A 19,555-nucleotide genomic window follows, 5' to 3' on the forward strand; every position below is an offset into this window, starting at 1 on the left:
TTTCTTTCCACCGATGTGCGCAGACGAGAGCGAAAGGACGAGACTAAATGCCATTCCAAGAAAACCAACGAGAATTTCTTCATCTTAAAACCACATCTTTTACATGATAAAATCTACGTCTAGAAATTTGAGATTTAAACCAAGGCCATTTTGAACATTTTCTAAAGCCTAGATCTAGAGCAGCGAAAAGTGTTTTTTTCCTTCTTCTTACCCTTTCTTCAAAGTTCGAAATAAAAAAAAGGTTAGCATAGATTCTTTCTTCTACAAGCCGGCGTGGCCAGCGCTGAAAACCAATGACTTGGCAGAATTTAAGTCATTGTTTAACATGCATGACTAGATGGACCTAGGGGAAACGCCTATACCTCATCCTGATCTTTTTTGAAGTAACGTCTGTATTTTATAAGATTTATTTATAAGATATATTTTATATAAGCAGTGGCGTCACGTGGGGGTGCGGTCCGCACCGGTTGACACCCATCAGGGGGGTGACACCCGAATGGAAAAATGAAAATAATATTTGCAAAAACTAGAAAATAAATGCCCGAATGGTAAAATTGAATATTGGCAAATAAAAAATATCAGATTAAAAAATAAATAGATCTCAAGATATAAAATATGTCTAGGCATATCTACTGTTGGCCTACTAATCTAGATCTATCCATATTTTTTAAGGCCTTTTGGAATATATTTGCAGGAAGAGTGGTAGAGAGGCCAAGTACGCTTGAACTTAGCTTGGCTTGGCTAGCTATGAAGGGGGCTCGAGGTTCTACACCCGACTTGAGCAGAGTTATGTTTACTGAGCGCCTAAAAGCTGCACGGAATACCTTCTCCCATATACCACCTCCCCCCCCCCCCGCACTGGTCCACAAACGATTTTCAACCATAGCGCTCTGAGCATGCTATAAGCATGAAAGTAGCACTATATAAAAGCTATAATCTATTTATTTTTATTTTCTTTGGTAAAAATGTCAAAAAAAAAATTACGTGATATCAAGGGGGACGCAATCCATTTTTTTTAAAAAGAACAAACATTGTTTGTATTTGCATTGTAGTTTTTCACGTGTGGCTCAGATATTTAGTCCGGCGGAACTGTTCTCACTAACAGGAGAAGGGGCAAATGCGCCTTAACCAGTAAGCTTCGGGCAGGAGGGGCTCGTTAGCCTTGGCTGGCTACCCACCTAGGAGAAGGAAAACTCTGAATTCAAACCTCTGTTGCCTTGCAGCTATACCCAATCATGGAAATAGCTTCGGGAGTCAACCCTGAGGGAAAATCAGGAGCTGGCGACCCTAAGGCAGTTTGCAGCACCCAGTGCTACACTCTGGCAGAACCTGCGACGCCGCTGTCCCCAAACTGTATCGCACTGCCGTTCCTTTGGGTACATCAGCTGCGTGGAGAGGGGGGAACTGATGTGTGGGCGACATCGTTCCGACCACAGCTAATGCCCATGCATTCATCTCACCGAGATGATCCATAGTCGCTTTGCGACTGAAGGAGTCCATGGAGATTTTATATTTTAGTATTAATTAGGCGAAAAAGACTTTATTACTCAATTTTAAGACAAATTAAAGTATTAATTATGTGATGTTTTATCGTCCGAGTAGCCTATAACTTTTCTACGTTAGCAGCAAGATTTAATTAATCCCTCTTCAAGAACGTGATTCTAGAGTGTACTCGTTTTTTTACGGCAGTACAAACCAATTTCTCTCGACTAACGAAACACCGTAATATTGACGTTTTTTGCGTGAACAGAACAAGCCCACTACAATACGCTTTTCTAAAGATGAGGATGATTTGAGGACAACAAGCCCACTACAAGACGCTTTTCTAAAGATGAGGATGACCTGAGGACAACAATCCCACTACAAGACGCCTTTCTAAAGATGAGGATGACCTGAGGACAACAATTCCACTACAAGACGCCTTTCTAAAGATGAGGATGACCTGAGGACAACAAGCCCATTACAAGCTTGCATGAACTACTGCAGCGTTCCTCAAGCTGTGGTTGGGGGCCCGACGTTCTCTCATAAGGGCGCGACGCCCTGACCAATGGGGAAAGAGTGAAGCAATTTAAATTATTTAACAGGGGTATAATTAAAAGTTGTCTGTTCATTTTAGTTATCAATCGAATTTTGAATATTAACCCAGTGGAATGACATTATCAATGTTTAAAAAGTTAAAATATTGTAAGATAAAGACTTCTTATCTTCTACTAATAAGAATCCTTTAAAATGTTTAGCTTTTTGTGTGCGGCGTCTGCAAAAATATCGATTAAAAAATTTTTGAAGAAGACATTTCAAAACGTGATTATTTTTGAATGTTCAGAAGTCAGAATGGTCAAAATTTTCTAGTCAGAATGGTCAAAATTTTCTAGTCAGAATGGTCAAAATTCTCTAGTCAGAATGGTCAAAATTTTCTAGTCAGAATGGTCAAAATTTTCTAGTCAGAATTGTCAAAATTCTCTTAAGTGTTTAACTTCGCTATGTTGACGACCTTTGTGTGAAAAAAAATTAAAAACGTTCGCGGCAAGGCTTCTTACTGAACATGAAGATGATCTTAAGACATGCGTGCGCTATATGTACCTCAAACATCCCCCGTTGTATTGGCCAATGCTGTCTCCTTATTAATAGACTTAGTTGAAGCAATTTTTTCTAACAAGTATAAATAGTGCGCTCAGATTCCAAGAAAATATTTCTTTCTCGGAACGTCCTTAGTAGCCAATTTTAAGCCACTTTATACACCTTCAAATCAATTAACTTCTGTTAGGAAGCAACTTAACATGTAGTGCTTCCACTAAAATAAAGTTAATAAGGATGAGCTATTATTGTAATTATGTGCGCTTGATTATAGACTTGCAATTCAATATTCTACAGCATGTTAGTCGTGACGATTTGTTTTCACTTGCACACTATTATAGTTATCATTATTTATATTTAGTAAAGGCCTAGAATATGATATTTTTTTAGGAAAAATTCTTGCAAGCTGTCTTTCGGTTTGATAAATGTGAAAGTTTCTTTGAACAAGATTGAAGAGTGCAGTCGTCTTGGTCAATGTATTTACGTCTTGCGGAGTTGCGGTCAGTGTTAGCGCTCGATAAAATAGCAAGTAAAACACGTCCACCAGTTTGTGATAGAAGAGATATAAGATTCTTCTCATGCCATCTGAGTTAAAACATTGATTTGTATCGACGGAACATTGGCAGCAGCAAGATACCCAACTATACGAGCGGCAGCAGCATGAATTAACTGCGTTTTCTTGGTATTTTGGTAATGAAACTTCAGATATCTTAGGCACTAAATAGATGTGTTTGTGCATTGGATTTGTTGATGGCGATCGTACTTAAGAATTGATTGGTTTTGTTCCAGTCTGTGTCATTGTCAGCGAATACATTAAGTACAGTCTGGACATGAATATAGGCTACTACTAGGAGAAGGCTGCGATGGCTGCCCCGTGCTGGGTAGCACTAAGAATAGAGTTCAGACTAGGATTCGTGAAAAATATCCAAAAGCAGACCTTGTCCGTTGCGCGTCCCACAGACTTAGACTTATCATTGACCTGAATGACGTTTCAGATATAGGTAATGCTGTTTGTCTCATCAAGAAGATTACCATTTTCTTCCCTAACAGTCCCAAGCGACAGCGTTGGTGCTAAATTTACCTCTTTTATGTGAGACACGATAGACTGAGAAATACGAATTAAGTCACAACTTTGAGAAGATCTTTGACTGGCGTATTTAAAAAAAACTGGTCCAGACAAGTGATAGGATCATAGCATATGGAGAACGCAAAAAGCATTAAATTGCGCAAAAAAAAAAAAAAAAAATTGGTAAAAATTCTAATGGCGCGCCGACAGATTTATTATTAACTTAGATCTATTTCATATTAAATCACATGACTGATCCAAACTAATTGATACAATTACACTTAATATAAGCTTTGCTTTTCTTTAAAAAAAGTTTTTTTAACATTCTCTTGTTACTGTTATAGATTTCCAGAGGAAAAATCAAATCAAAAGTTGAGCCTTAAGGTAGTAATTTAAGACTTATGGTATTCATTAGGGTATGTTGATGCCAAATACAAAACGTAGCATTCACAAGCACTGGTTAGAGACAAGGAGTAAGGCACAAAGGTGTCTTGATCCCCCATACATCCATGCAGGGCCAGATTTAAGTAACCGGAGGACCTAGGTCATGTTTTTTTTGAGGCTCCATACACTTTTTCTATCATAACAATCCACTTATTGATAACAATACTTCTATCTAAAAGCATGGTATAGTTTAGAAGAATGAGATTTAAATCAATATTTTATTTGGATATTTTAGTCAAAGAATAGTTGAATTAAAAAAAACAAACATAACAGTTGAAATAAAAACATATAATAGCTTATTAAACAACACAAGTTGATCAGTTTGAAAAAGGTATAGTTTTAATTTGTTTAAGATAGAAGCCTAATATATGTATATATTATTTATTTCTAATGCCAGAAATTCTAAAATACATTTTGTTCACAGTAAAATGTAATAAACTTGAAAAATGTTTGAAATGTTTGTTTGTAAAATGTTTTACATGTTTCGGATAGTTTACTTCCTAGTCTGAACCTCCTGCAGGACAACGGGGGATGGGAGCCATCAGGGTTTGAACCTGGGACCATTGATAAATCCAAACGACAGTCCAGTGCACAAACCGCACGACCAGGCAGCCATCCATTTTCAATAACATTATTTAGAAAATAAATAAATAAATATAGACTTACTATTTTTTAAAACGTTATACAATTATTGGAATGAAAATAGAAAAGAAAATTTGTTGAGGTAATAATAAAACTTGGATGAAATGTTTTTTGTTTTTTTAAATATTATTTTTAAGCATAAAACATATATATATATATATCTGAATGAGATTACCAAAAAGGTATTAAAGTGAAAAGTATAAATTTGAATATGATGAATTTTGTATATACAGTATGAATCAATCACAGGATTAAATATGATTTTCAAAATAAAATGATCACTAATGGCAACTAATATATCATCTTGTCAACTATTTTTCAGAGGGTGATTAGAGATGTGTAGGATTACGACGCTGAATAAATCACAGATCAAGACTACTTTACTTGTGAAGTCCTAAAAACCTATTAAGCAAATCTCATTTCTACAATGTTTATTTATTGTGGAGACCTCTAGGATTATTCTATGTCATGGCAGTGCATAAAGTGTATGTATTTCAGCAGACGACTATGTGTTGTAAGAGAAGCAACTAACATATTTTCAAACCTTATAGAAAGTCTATGTGGTTATTACATTACCTCCCCTGCACTTGACAAAAATATTGATTAGATATATTAAATAAATATATCAGATCTTTGATAGATTAGAAAATTAACAACACGGCATTTATAAAATTTAAAAACTCAAAGCAGTTGTCAGTATTACCAGTCTATATAAAATATCAAGAATAGAATATCAGACATTATTTCTGAATTCCTAATTGCTTGAATGCTTTGATAGCCTTCATGCCTCGCAAGAGTTTAGATTTGGCACTGCTCAGCTTCTCCACAACAATCTGGTTCTCTGGATTGATCTCTAGCTTGGTGGGGTCAGTCACGACCCTGGCTTTGATGAAACCTTTCATGATGGCATCATGGACCCCAATGTGTTCCCCAGTGACATTGTTGATATATTCTCCAGAGTCACGTGACAACAGTCCAGCTTTAATAGCATCAGCAAATGAAACCTAGAACACAAAGAAGGGATTATAATGTTTTGCTTATTTTTAATGTTAGGGATCTAAAAATGATTGATTGTGGTTAGTAAGCTGAAGGACTATTTAAAATTAGTATTAGTATTACAGATAGGTATTCTGATTTTGCTTTTCAAGTTTTAGGTTGCATTATAATGAAGGATTAGTTATAATATCCTTACATCCTAGCAATATTAAGCTATTCCCAACAAGGTTGTGGAATTTATATTAGCAAATGAAAAAAACAACAACAAAACATACATAAAGTCTCAGTTATCTGGAAAACTTGTGCTCAAAATTTCTATTAAACAAATTTAAAGCAATTGAAAAAAAAAAGAAGGACAGCTTAATTTAACGTGAAGAAACTTTGGTGTTTATTTAGCTAAAATATAAGCAATTGTTTTAGGGATTTAATATCAAAGAACATTTAACAATCAGATTACATTGAATGCGGGACATGGAAGTGCTTGGCTTATGGACCAAAGGATTTCAAGATTGAATCTCTGTGAAGAGTGAGATTTTGAAATTCAGGATTTTAAGGATGCTGGTGAGTCTTCACAATTCTAATGAGTACCTCATATACATTTGGAAAGTAAAGGGAATGCCAGTCACACACCATGGGCCATAGAAAAAGATCAGCAAACATCATCTGCCCCCATAGATTGCAAGGTCTGAAAGGAGATACTTCACTTACAATATACACTTAATAAAAATTGCAAGACATAATGCCCCTTTCTAATAACGACGGATTAATTAATTATAGCTTTTATATAGCCCTATTTTTATGCTTGTAGCATTCAGAGTGCTATGGTCCAATCTCATTTGTGGATCAGTTGGGGGGGGGGGGGGGGGAGGAGAGAGGAGGTATCTGGGAGGTTTTCCATGCTGCCTTTAGGCGCTTAGTAAACACAACTCTGCTTGAGTCGGTCTTGAACCTCGAGCCCCCTTCATAGGTAGCCAAGCCAAGCAAAGTTCAAGCCCACTTAGCCTCTTGACCATGCTTCCCAAAAAAAGAAGATATTTTGGCAATCTAGCCAAACACCTTCCCATAAAAAGAAGATATTTTGTCAGTCTAGCCAAACACAAGTCTTGAGCTTACTTTAGATTTTTGCTTCTGATCCACCACACCATGCACAGCATAGGTTTTGGTGATGACTTCTGGTTTGTGGTGCTGTTCATCTCCTTCGTGGTAGGTCACATGAACTAGACCTGATTGTATGGCGTCTGCAATAGGGATGTTCTCCCCTGATTCAGTTCTGTAGAAAAGAATTTCATTTTTAACTATACATTTATCTAATATATAAAGCAAAAAGTAAGGCGTATGATGTATAGAAATCAAAACCATTTGACAAAGCTTGATAAACTTTGGCATAAATTTTCCTTAGGTCAGGGCGGAGACTGTAGTGTACATTTAATATCCCTTTTACCCTTTTTAACAAATGGGGTAAACCCATTTTTACAGTATTTTGTAATCAATATTAATATGTCAGCTAAACAGGGAAACCCATTTTCACACTCTATTTATATTTTCATAGCAAAATTAAACAATATGAAAAAAACAATCATCATGTTTGACACAGACTAGATCTAAATTGAAATGCACTAGCTCAGTAATACCCTAAGGCCTGCTGATATTATCTGGTTAGTAGAATATAATCTACTTTGTAAGCCTAAAATCTTAAGATATAAATATTTAAATAACTTTTTTGTGGTAGCTTCACAGTAATGCACCAAGTTTAAAGATGTTGCAATTTGACATGGTTACTAATTCTAATGCAATCTACACTATTTCACTTCTGATGTAGAAGAAGACTTTGTCTGATGGATGTTGATTCTAAATTTTCTTCTTGACAATAACTTTATCTTGGGTCTGTGATACATGCTATATAAATGTTTTAAGTACAAACTTAGTTTTATACATTTTGGACAATCCTTCAGGAAAGAAGATAATTAATTACATCCTAGAGAGAACCTTGAAGTCTGCAAAGGATGATGGTGGGCAGGGCTCAAAGCTGGGACTTTCATGATGGCATTTCAAAAGCATATTTGGAAGAGATTAGATGTTATGTGATCTTCTCTGGTCCTATAAAAGTAAGTCTTTAGCTGGTCTTAAAATGGGTTCTTAGAATCACCGAAAATTAGCACACAATCCTCCTCTGTGTAGAATAGATGCCCCCCTCCCAATTAAATTAGTGTAAGTGTAAACCTACTTGTAAGTGGAGTTGTTTGTGTCCAGAATGTTATTGTTGACAGCTTGAGACACAGTCAGTTTCTCCTCTGTGCGAGGGTCAACAACACTAGTGATAGTGTAAGGTCTTGATTCCTGAAAAGCATATTCAAGATTTATACTGAACAGAAGATTGCACAAAAATAGCCATATGAAAAAAAACTTAAGATTATCTAAAGAGGAAAAACTCCATCCTTAAAACTATATCTACCAATAATGTGCAAGTTATTTCCCTTATTTGATATCAAACAAAATAATTAATTGACTGAGTATTTTTGTTTATGGATTCATGTTTTGTTAGGTCTAATAAATAATTCTATAAAGTCTCAATTGATAGTGTTATTTCTTTTCTTTTTTTTTCTTTTCTTTTTTTTCAAACTTATAAACTTACAAATGATTCTTAAATATATATATTCCCTTTTATGAGTCCAGTACCAAGCATCTGTTCTGCTTAAATCATTTTATCGAAAAAGAACTTATTAAAAGTGAATGATCGAAAAACATCCATTGTTAAGGATATATTTTGAGTGAATTATTATCAAGCAAAAGTAACATCAAAGTCTTAACATCTAAAGCCTGTTTATTGTCTTTGTCACATTAAAATAAATATTTTAATAGTAAAGAAATAAATATTTTAACAGTAAAGACTTTCTTCTAGTTTACAAATGACTAAGATAAAGTATCTGACCTATATATTTCACCACCTGTGTTACAGATAAAGTTGTATACTGTCCTAATACATGTGATTTTTGTCATTGTCTGCATTTTTTTGTTCACTAGCTCTCAAAGGTATGTGTCTCTTGTCTTCATTACAGTTCTTCAGCTCTGCATCACTAGCTATTACTGGCAATATTTCCCTTACATTCCAGTAAGCGCAAACTGATGTTTAAACTATTTATTAAAGAATTTCAAGGCATTTCTTCAGTTGTTCTTAATTTGGGAAGCTCACATAAAAACAGTGTATTAGGTCAGCAGACACATTCCTTTCCATACCACCAAACACGAGGATAAAAACAATAACAATTTGCCTTTGTCTGTTCCAAATGACATTCACCAAAACATTAAAGAGTTAAGTAGCTAGATTCTATCCATTCTAATAGAAAATCTATTTGTGAAGCCTTACTTTTGTGATTTTAATGGTGATAAGGCCATAGGAGTTTTTCTCTTCCCTGATTTTCCTCTTACTAACAAACTCCATGATGACACGCCCCTCATTCATAGCATCTGTCATGGACATAGACTTGAAGAAAAAAAAAGACAAATTAAAGCAAATGCTAGCAATAAAAGTGATTACACAAAAGTGATTACACAAAAGTGATTACAGCTTTAAGTAGCTTGTTAATATTTATCACTTTGCAATTAAATTTACTTTTAGTAAAAATTCAATACTGCTCTATTGCTAAATTTTAGTTCACAAATTAAATCATGTAAAATAATGTAAGTTTAATCTAAAATATTCAAAATTCTAAAGTTTGTAAGAAATAGCTAGAAAATTAAATTATATGCAGATATCTAATTAAGAGAGAATAACCAGAGAACTTAATTTAGGGAGAATAACCAGGTTTCCATATAATATCTTTAGATATCACCAAAAGTTAACTACATGTACAATTTTATAATGATATTGTACTGTATAGTTTGGTTACATTTTTGTTTAACCAAAGTATTATTTTCATTATTTTTCCTCACATGCATTGCAAGTAAATATATAGTAATATCATATGAATGGTATGAATTAGATATTACTTAATTATAAAAGAAACTATTTAATCTTAAAACTGATTACCTTTCCAGTTATTGGATTGATATATCTCTTGGTTGATTCATTGACAATACCTAGTGAGATGGCTTCTTGTAAAGAGAGTTTTGTGCTGTTGTCTCTTGGGTCAAGGACACCAGTGATGATGAATGTATGCTGCTCCTCCTCTAATGATGTGGAAACCTGAAATGTAATCAAACGTATGATCAAATATTGAAACAAGACCATTATTATGGAGTGTGGCTCTGATGGAACCTAGAGTTAAACTATTGCTGAAAATTGGTTTCTCAATAGATTTTGATCTAAATTCCCCCTTTGACACCTTGTGATCTATAGGGCAGATGATGTAAAGGTAATCTGTTTCTGTGGCCCACAGTTAACTAGGGTTTCTTGTGGCCAGCACAAAGACCTACTGCCTTTACTTTTCTCAAACTAAAGCCAGGTACCCATTAGAACTGAGTAGACTAACCCTACGCTCTTGATTGGCTCATTGAAAATCATTAATATAAAAAAATATCACGCAAAGCCCAAATTTGTTTGATTGTCATTGAAGAGTAAGTTGAACAACGTATTGAATCAGTGGTTAACTTAAACATCTTACTGTATCTGTGGTTAGCTCCTGTTTCTCTTCCTCTATTGTCACTTCACTACTGATCAGCTCTTCCTTAGCAGTTTCTTGCAACATCAACGAGGCTTGGCTTTTGGTCAATTCATAGCTGTTCAGATCTAGTTGTGTGTCCCAAAATCTACAAAAAAATAAATTCAATTAGTAGAAATCCATAAATAATGGGCACTTTTTTAAATCTTTGGTTTGCACAAAAATAATAGAGTTGAGCCAAAAGATAAAAAAACTAAATTTAAGAGTAAAAAATTTAGTAAAAATATGACAACACAAAGACAAGATTAGCAGTGGGCTACAAACTTACTTGACAAAATGTGCTGAAGTGACAAATCTCAGCTGCTCCCATTTGTCACACACCAACAAGAATTTGGGATTCTTCAGCATTTCTACAATGCACTTGAATGTTTCCCAGAAAGTCCAGAAGTCCTTAAAAAAATGTATTTATTATAATGTAGTTTTTTCTTTGATGTTGTTCAAACTGGAGAGTAGCAAATAATATTTATAATCATGTCTATTTGTTTCCCTAAAATGTAGAAATATGAATAGATTTACTTTGTACTTGTTCAACAAATTTTCTAACAGTTTAATCTGGACTACAACACTTGTTGACAAATTGTTATTGCCACCTGACTCAGTATTGGCTGAAAAATACAAACAGAAGCATTAGTAAAAGTAGCATGATTAAAACCACAAAAAACTGTGCAAAGTACTAGAAGAAAAATAATTAAGAAAAAAAAAAACAAAGGGAAGAAACAATAAGGAATGGGCAGTAACTCTTGAAGATAAAATTTCATCATTAACAGTAAAGAGAACATTAAGAAGACAATCCAACTTCTATAACCTCCTGAGAACAAGCTAGCCTAAAGAAATAAGCATCTGAACAAATCATTATGATAATTCAACACATTCTTAAAGGGAAACTCCGATAGTTTTTCAAATTTTAGTTATTGACATATTTAAATTCTGCGTAAAAAGTTGTAATAGTAAACATTATATCATTTTTTATTTAAATGCTCGGAAAATTGTGTATATTTAATAAATTAGACAGAAAATTCTCCACGCCCCCAAAAAAACGGGGTTCTGCGAGATGTTTTTAGTTTTTAAAAACGTGACGTCACAAGGGTGCTGGCTAAATATAGATCTAGACCTATATAACCGATAAACTCTCTAGTCTAGATCTAGACCTATCGGATCGCATTTATTGTTATGCTTCACAGCTAGATCTAGTCTCCACGTTGATTTATAATCCGTCATTGTTTATAAACCTCTATTTCTACTTGAAGAAAATTAAATATTGTTCTTCAGCTTGTAGCAGTAGTTCCAATCACAAAGATAAAATCAGCAAGTATGCTGATACAGAAATTAGTGTCTCTTTTCATTTGTTTCCAAGAGATGAAGTTTTAAAGGGAAAATGGGGAAAATTTATTCGCCTGAAGAGCAAATATTTTACAAAGGCATTAGCTTATTCCTGTTTATGCTCAAAACATTTTGAGAGAAGCTGTTTCAGCAACTTCATTGCTGTGGAAATGGGATTTAAAAAAAAAATTGAAGTTAATACCAAGTGCAGTACCAACAATACATTGGATTTCCAGGCCAAAGAATTCAATTAATGATACTACTGAGACATTTTAAACAACTGAAGTTCATAAATATAAATGAAATCAGATTTGTGAGCTAGAAATTTACTACGAATACTAGATCTACTATTAAGTTTCTTATTTAATAAGTAGATCTATCATCTAAGAAACTCAATTCCAACTTTTAACTTTTGACCTTGGGGGTGTGTCTCGCCGGCTGAGCCAGCGTCAAGCTCTCTCATCACTTTTTCCATGTCAACCAATGTTAGGTCGAAACAGCACCAAAAAATCATAATTTTCTTACGGTCAAACATACAGTCATAATTTATACACCATTAGAAATTTCTTTTAAAGTATTTTAATGATGTAATAACGAAAATTTTTTTTTATCTAAGATAATTTCTTTTTCGCCTCCCTATCAATGAGTATCAATAGGATTTGAGTGCACCGTCGTGACGTCACACAGAAATTCAGTGAAAATCTGACTGTTCTGGATGCGCAGAAAAATTATGTCACAAAAACATCAATTACTAAGTTATTCTTGCAAATAAAAAAAAAAGAATAATATATTCATTATCTATAAATCAAAACACATATTATATCAAAAATTGTCAAAACCATCGGAGTTACCCTTTAAAAAAGGGGTGTTAATAAAAGAGTGCTTACATGCTAATAAATTGCATAAATAAAAATAAATAAAAGATTGTACTTTCACATATTCAATAAACATATAAGAATAAGATATCTTAAACCCCAAAATATGCTCTACAGCTACTTACTATAACATAAAACCTACTTAATACAGAATAGCAACCTGATTCCATAAAATGATTATTATAAAAATGGTAGTTCTATGTGGTACTAACGTTATTAAAAAATTTTCTATACATATAACAGTATACTAAAGTGGCCACAGAAATTATTGGCCTTGGTGTACCTACTGATAAGAATTTTATTCTTTACTGAAAGATTGTTGTAGAAAGAAATGTTTTGCTCTGAAAGTGGTTTCCAGGCAACATAGTTTCACCCAAGACAGTGTAACTTGAAACATGACATATTGACTAAATGTTCTGCATTATCAAAGATTTCCTTATAGCCATTTAATATTTCTACTCATATTTGCTTTTCACAAGTTCTATCTCATTTACTATGACCAAATTATAAAGAACTGAGTTGATGGTATTTAAGCAAGAACTTCACAGTTTAATTGGTACTTTTGTATTTAGTAAGCCTACATTGTTAAATATAAACAATATGGCTGCCTGGTTGTGTGGTATGCACTCTGGGCTGCTGTCTCAATGGTCCCAGGTTCAAACCCTACCTACCTCTATTCTACTACAACCTGTGTGAGGTTTAAGCTAGGATGTAAAAGAGTCTTCAAAAGGAAGTATTAGATGCGCTTAATGGTCCTCAAACTACCATGGAACACATATTTTTTCAAATGACTATATCACCATTAATGTGTTAGAAAGAAATTTTTATAAAAGTCTTTTTTTATTAGACCTACCATTTAGTTCATTTGCTTCTTCTAAGATCATCTTTAGTCTGGTAATTCTTTCCTGGAGTTCTTGGAAATCTCCATAACCATTCCAGTTTTCTATTAAAGTGTCTTCAATGTACTGAAGAATTCTGAGTAATTCAGCTTTGTCAACTGCAGCCATAGCTTGCAATAAACTAACCTAAACAAAACAATAGAAACATTGTATTAATACATTGTATAAAAATGTATTTCTCATTAATAATTTGCCACAAAAGCACATAAACATCAATGGGAACTTTTTTTTTCTTAGTAAATATAGAAACTTAAATAATAGTTCTTTTAAGATTTCTTTCTCTACCAGTTTTCTTAGGAGGATTTTCTTTTTAACACCCATGCAAACTAAAAATATGTATCATGTTGTTTTTTTTTAAATTTAAAGTGATATAATATGTTTTCATTTTGCTTATTACTCAGTATTTAAATAGATTCTCTGCTACATGCAAATGAATAACCAAATTAAACAAATTTTTAATTTTCAGTTCAAAGAAGTCTTATGTCTTTTTTGCATTAATATCTCACAATTCAATGTGTAAAAAGGTATTATAATTGAATAAAAATTTTCTTAATAAAATTGTGATATTTTGATGGATAAAAAACTTTTCAACTTCTTTACACTCAGGTTCTGACCCTGGGTGGTGTGGTGACTGAGCTTGGCTTCCAAACCGGGGGTCCAGGTCTGAATCCAGGTGAAGACTGGGATTTTTAATTTTGGGATCTTCAGGGTGCCTCTGAGTCCACCCAGCTCTAATGGTTACCTGACATTAGATGGGAAAAAGTGAAGGTGGTTGATCCTTGTGCTGGCCACAGGACACCCTCGTTAACCTTAGGCCACAGAAACCAATGACCTTTACATTATCTGCCCTACATATCACAGGGTCCAAAGGGGGAACTATATAAAATACCATATTTAAACCAACTGATATGAAAAAAGACTTTTGCTACTTTTACTACTATGCACCATGAAAATATTTAATATTAAAGCAGCAGCAGAAATGATTAGGCCTATATTCCAAAATCTCTAGAATAGTTAATAGTCATTTTTAAATTTAAAGAGTTAGTAACAAAAAAATAACTTTGCATTTGTTAGAGTTCAATACGTATATAAGATTTCTATTTGTTTTTAATTGTTCCTTATCTTATCTTATATAATACAGACGTTACTTAAAAAAAAAGAAGATGATTACGTCCTACGCGTCATGCATTTAGTCATGCATATTAACCAATGACTTAAATTCTGCAAAGTCACTGGTTTTCCTGGCTAGCTAGGGCAACCCATTCCATGCTCTAATAGCACTAGGGAAGAAGGAGTATTTGTATAAATTTGTACAAATTTGTCCTAGCATATGGGACAAGGAATGTGCCTTTATCTTTGTGTCTTTCAGAGTATTTTATTAAATTTTGTTTTTGTATTTTGTATTTCCTACCTAGTTTAGATAATTTTTTAGGCAAAGTACAATAAAACTAACTAAAGCATATTTATGAGATATAATACCTCTTCCTCCGTCCAATCTCTAAAGACCAACAACATGAAAGCAATCATCTGATAACCAAGACGTTTGACACTAGCTGTCCACAATGAAAGAAGTTGAAGGCGTAATCTAAGGATGGAAAAAAAAGAAAGAAAACTTAATGCCAATTTGAAAAAGTATAATGATTTTCTAAATAATAAACCATCCGGTGTATTCTTATTATTTCTTTTGTCTGGGTGATGATTGGTTAAATTAAAAGAAAATGTAAACTTTTTAGGTAAGTAAAATAAGCATATTCTATACATGTTTCCTACCTAATAGCAGCATCAATGGCCTCAGCACAAGGAGCTGGTATAAGTAATATTACAGCAGGTACAAATCCAACCTGGCCTTTCTCTGTTTTAACCTGACATAAATCATAATCTTAGAACAATATAAATAATTGCTAATTAGTATTTAACAAATCTAATAATGATAGCCTGTTAAAATATAAATTTTTACCAATCAATGCTATTGGTATATTAGTTTCAACAACTGAAGATTATTAGAAAAATCATTAAAAGCCTTATCCAAGTAATTTTTCATTCTAATTTCCTAAAGAGTATCTTCCCTTGAATTAATCAATTACATTGCTAAATAATATTCAACTACATGACTTCATTAGAAAGAGTATAGACTTTTAAAAAACAGACCATTTGCTTCATATTATCTAGTCATCAATATAAAAACAATTAGCATAAAAACTGGAATACTTTAGAAATAGTAAAGGCAGTTGGTCATTGCGCTGCCTACATGACAGCCTCATTAAATGTTGGCCATAGAAACAAAAAACTAAAGTACTTAAAGTAAACAATAAACAAATTGGAGACATAGTACTGGATTCTCAGACAATAGACCAAGTAGAAACTTTTATATACCTTGGGAGTGTAGTCAGTATATCAGGTGGAACAGATGAAGACCCTAAACAACATATAAATCTAGCACAAAAACTGGAATACTTTAGAAATAGTAAAGGCAGTTGGTCATTGCGCTGCCTACATGACAGCCTCATTAAATGTTGGCCATAGAAACAAAAAACTAAAGTACTTAAAGTAAACAATAAACAAATTGGAGACATAGTACTGGATTCTCAGACAATAGACCAAGTAGAAACTTTTATATACCTTGGGAGTGTAGTCAGTATATCAGGTGGAACAGATGAAGACCCTAAACAACATATAAATCTAGCACGTCAGACATTTACACAGCTAAAACCAACCTGGAAATCTCCTCATATCTCAAACAAGACTAAACTAAGAATCTTTAACTCTAATGTCAAGGCTGTCCTACTGTATTTTTCTAAAACATGGAGAACAACTGAAGCCACAACAAAAAAAATACAGACCTTCATCAACAGATGCCTAAGAAATATCCTAAAATTACACTGGTATGACAAAGTAGAAAACACCAAACTGTGGGAGTTGAGTGGACAGAAAAATATAGAAGTGCAGATCCTAGAGAGGAAGTGGAGATAGATTGGTCACACCCTTAGAAAAGATACCAGCAACAGAGCTAGGCAGGCCTTAGAGTGGAACCCCCAGGGAACAAGACACAGAGGAAGACCAAAAAGAACATGGCGACGCAGTGTACTTGAAGAAGCAGAGAAGACTGGGAAGAGCTGGGAAACCATAAAAAAACTAGCAAGAGACCGTGGAGAGTGGCGTGTTTTTGTCGAGGCCCTATGTTCCATGAGGAACTCAAAGGAGTGATGATGATGATAGAAACAGATGACCTCCGCATTAATTGCCTTACAGATTGCAAGGCTGTAAAGGGATCATTTGTTTTTTCTTACCTTCCATTTCTTCTTATCACTGTTGTCTAGCAGTATTAATGTTTCTCCTTCAATGAAATCAACCTGTTCAAATGACACAAAAAAAAGAAATGAAAGGTTTAAACTGAAATTTGAAAAATATAAACATATGATAATTTTCTAAACCTATACAAAAAAAGAAATTTTTAGAATGATATAGAGAGGACTGCATCAGAAAAAGAGAGCATTATGAAAACTGGCTGGTGTATCCATTTATGAGACAGATTAACTAACTGTAGTGCTCTTGACCTATCCCTTAGTCTGTTGAACCGTTGGGGGCACCACACAGGATAGGTCAACCTTCTTTCTCCATTTCTGTCATTTGCCTTGGATAGAATTTCATTCACTGACAGGCATGTCCATTCTTTTATGTTGTCTTTTCATTGCTTTTTCTGTCTGCCTCTTCTTCTTCTTCCTGGAGCTGTTTCCTGAAAGAAGGTCTATGCTAGCCCTAAGGACCTTGTGAGGTATAGAGTTTGAGTTAACATTTTTTGACAGTGGTTAGTAGGTCATTGTGGAGTCCAATGGCTGTATTAATCCTGTTTCTAATCTCTTCATTCATGATGCAGTCTTCATTAAGTGACACCTAGGATCTTTCTGTAGCATCCTAGCTCCATTTGCTAGGACCCTCTTTTTGAGATCTGCTGTCAGCATCAAAGATTCACATGCATATAAGAATGTGGCCTTTTCCAGGGAGCGCATCTGTGTTATTTTAGAGTTGAAGGCTATGCCTTTGTCTGTCCAGATTGTTTTGAGTTTTGCAAGTGCTGCTGCAGCCTGTGCAATTCAGGTTTCAATCATCAGAGACAATAATAGCTACAAGATATTTAAAGCTACTGACACTTGTTAGCTTTTGTTTAACATAAAAAAAATATATGGAAAGAATTTATCAAATCTTAAAAGAAAAAAGAAGTGTTAGACCAAAGAATGAAATATTAATAACTGAACATTTATTAATTTAAATTTCATTGTTAATAAGTACCAGACAAATAATTGGTTTATCAATTTTAAGAAATATCTCTTGATATGGATGGCTAACAACTAGAAGAAGTAGTAAACTGTGAACCCATATACCATCGAAGCACTCTCATGACACAATTTAAAAATGAGATGATATGGAGCAAGAAATGTTGAAGCAAAATGGAAATCATAGTGCAAATATCTTGTAGTTAGATTAGCGTTTATTATGGCCTTATTAAATTATTATATTTTTATTATATAGCTTCTTTGTATTGCCTCCTTAAGTCATGAGGCAACTACGGATCCATGAGATGAAAGCTTGAGCATTAGCTGTGGTTAGAACTATGATGCCCATGCAGCAGTTCCCCCTCTCCAGCTGATGTATCTGCTTCTATCAAATACTAGATATGTGTTAAAAAAAACAAACAAACGAGTTCTTACTGTATCAGAAATATAATCAGTAAGAGCAATCACTGGTTTTGGATCATTCAATGGCTTCAGTCTCAATGGAACAGGAACCACTTGTTTGGCTTTGTCAAAAAGATAATCCACTTTTGTTTGCCACTGCAAATATGCTGCCAAAACATCCTAGGGAATAAAAAAGTTATAAATAGAAACAATTTTCTATTTCTTCCAGTTCACAAAACATTCTCACATTCACACTACTTGAGCATGCCAGTATTTTGTTTTCAATAAAATAAGATACATTGTCTATACAGTAGTTAAGAGATTGAGTAGGTTGACCAGGCAGGAAAAAAAGCTGAATATCTTCCACCTCCGATGCCTAAGGCGTATCTTTAAAATAAGGTGGCAAGATAGGATAACCAATGAGGAAGTGCTACCAAGATCAGGGTGCCAAAACATCTGCTGTGAAATCAGTAGCAGACCCCTTAGCTGGCTTGGCCACATTCATAGAATGCCAGAGGTCGACTTCCACAAGACATTCTGTATGACGATCTAATAGAAGGCAGGAGAGTCGCTGGTCACCCAATTTTACGGTATACAGAAGTATGCAAAGGTGACATAAAGATATTAAAAATCGACACTAGCAGCTATGAAAAAGTGGCACTAGATAGATCCACATGGAGAGAAAACATAAAGGAAGGGTCCCGGATTGCAGATGCCATACACAACAGTAGTAGAAAGAAGGGCGAAAATGCAACGACACCTGGCGATTATATATGCCCAACCTGTAACCATAGCTGTGTTACAGGATTGGCCTCTTTAGTCATACGAGAAGTAGCAGAGACAAAACATTTTCTATAGAGACATATAATGCCACAGAGAGAAGAGATTGTTTAAAACTTTAATGACAACTTTTGCTAAATTCATGAAGAGTAACACCTAAATTTAGAAAGCCTTTCGGAGAGAAGACTTAAAAGTAAAGTAGCAATTATGCATAAAACACTGAACCATAATCTTCAAATACAAAAACAAAACTTAACAAAACTCTCAGAAAGACACAAAGATATATAGGCACATCCCTCATTCCATATGCTAGGACAAATTTGTACAAATGCTCCTTTTGCCTTAGTGCTATTAGAGCATGGAATGGGTTGCCTGAGGCAGCCAGGAAAACCAATGACTTGGCAGTGTTTAAGTCATTGGTTAACATGCATGACAAGATGTATGACACATAGGATGTAATCATCTTCTTTTGTTGAAGCAACGTCTGTATTTTATAAGATAAGATACATCTTAAATTGAAAACCAATGCTCTCTGCTCTATTTTCTAGTTATGTTTCTCTCTACTGAAATCATAAGAAAAGTGTAGCTCAAATGTTAAAATGTCAGGAAGTTAAAGACATTAAAAACA

General features: G+C 34.0%; 1 protein-coding gene across 4 annotated transcripts in view; it reads right to left on the reverse strand.

Moving 5' to 3' along the window:
- Positions 1–4,401: 4,401 nt before the first annotated feature.
- Positions 4,402–19,555, reverse strand: part of LOC106055591 (dystonin-like) — a 79,059-nt gene continuing 63,905 nt past the window's right edge. For all 4 annotated transcript variants that reach the window (XM_056012350.1, XM_013211898.2, XM_013211900.2 and 1 more), the window contains 13 exons: positions 18,181–18,327; positions 16,762–16,824; positions 15,245–15,336; positions 14,954–15,059; positions 13,429–13,600; positions 10,897–10,985; positions 10,649–10,770; positions 10,324–10,468; positions 9,750–9,905; positions 9,087–9,203; positions 7,947–8,059; positions 6,836–6,992; positions 4,402–5,730 (listed from right to left, as the gene is read on the reverse strand). In XM_056012350.1, coding sequence (XP_055868325.1) covers positions 5,467–5,730; positions 6,836–6,992; positions 7,947–8,059; positions 9,087–9,203; positions 9,750–9,905; positions 10,324–10,468; positions 10,649–10,770; positions 10,897–10,985; positions 13,429–13,600; positions 14,954–15,059; positions 15,245–15,336; positions 16,762–16,824; positions 18,181–18,327 — 1,743 coding nt within the window. In that variant the 3' untranslated portion in view covers positions 4,402–5,466. The remainder of the gene's footprint in view (positions 5,731–6,835; positions 6,993–7,946; positions 8,060–9,086; positions 9,204–9,749; positions 9,906–10,323; positions 10,469–10,648; positions 10,771–10,896; positions 10,986–13,428; positions 13,601–14,953; positions 15,060–15,244; positions 15,337–16,761; positions 16,825–18,180; positions 18,328–19,555) is intronic.

This window comes from Biomphalaria glabrata, chromosome 15, assembly GCF_947242115.1.
Source record: "Biomphalaria glabrata chromosome 15, xgBioGlab47.1, whole genome shotgun sequence".
NCBI lineage: Eukaryota > Metazoa > Mollusca > Gastropoda > Planorbidae > Biomphalaria > Biomphalaria glabrata.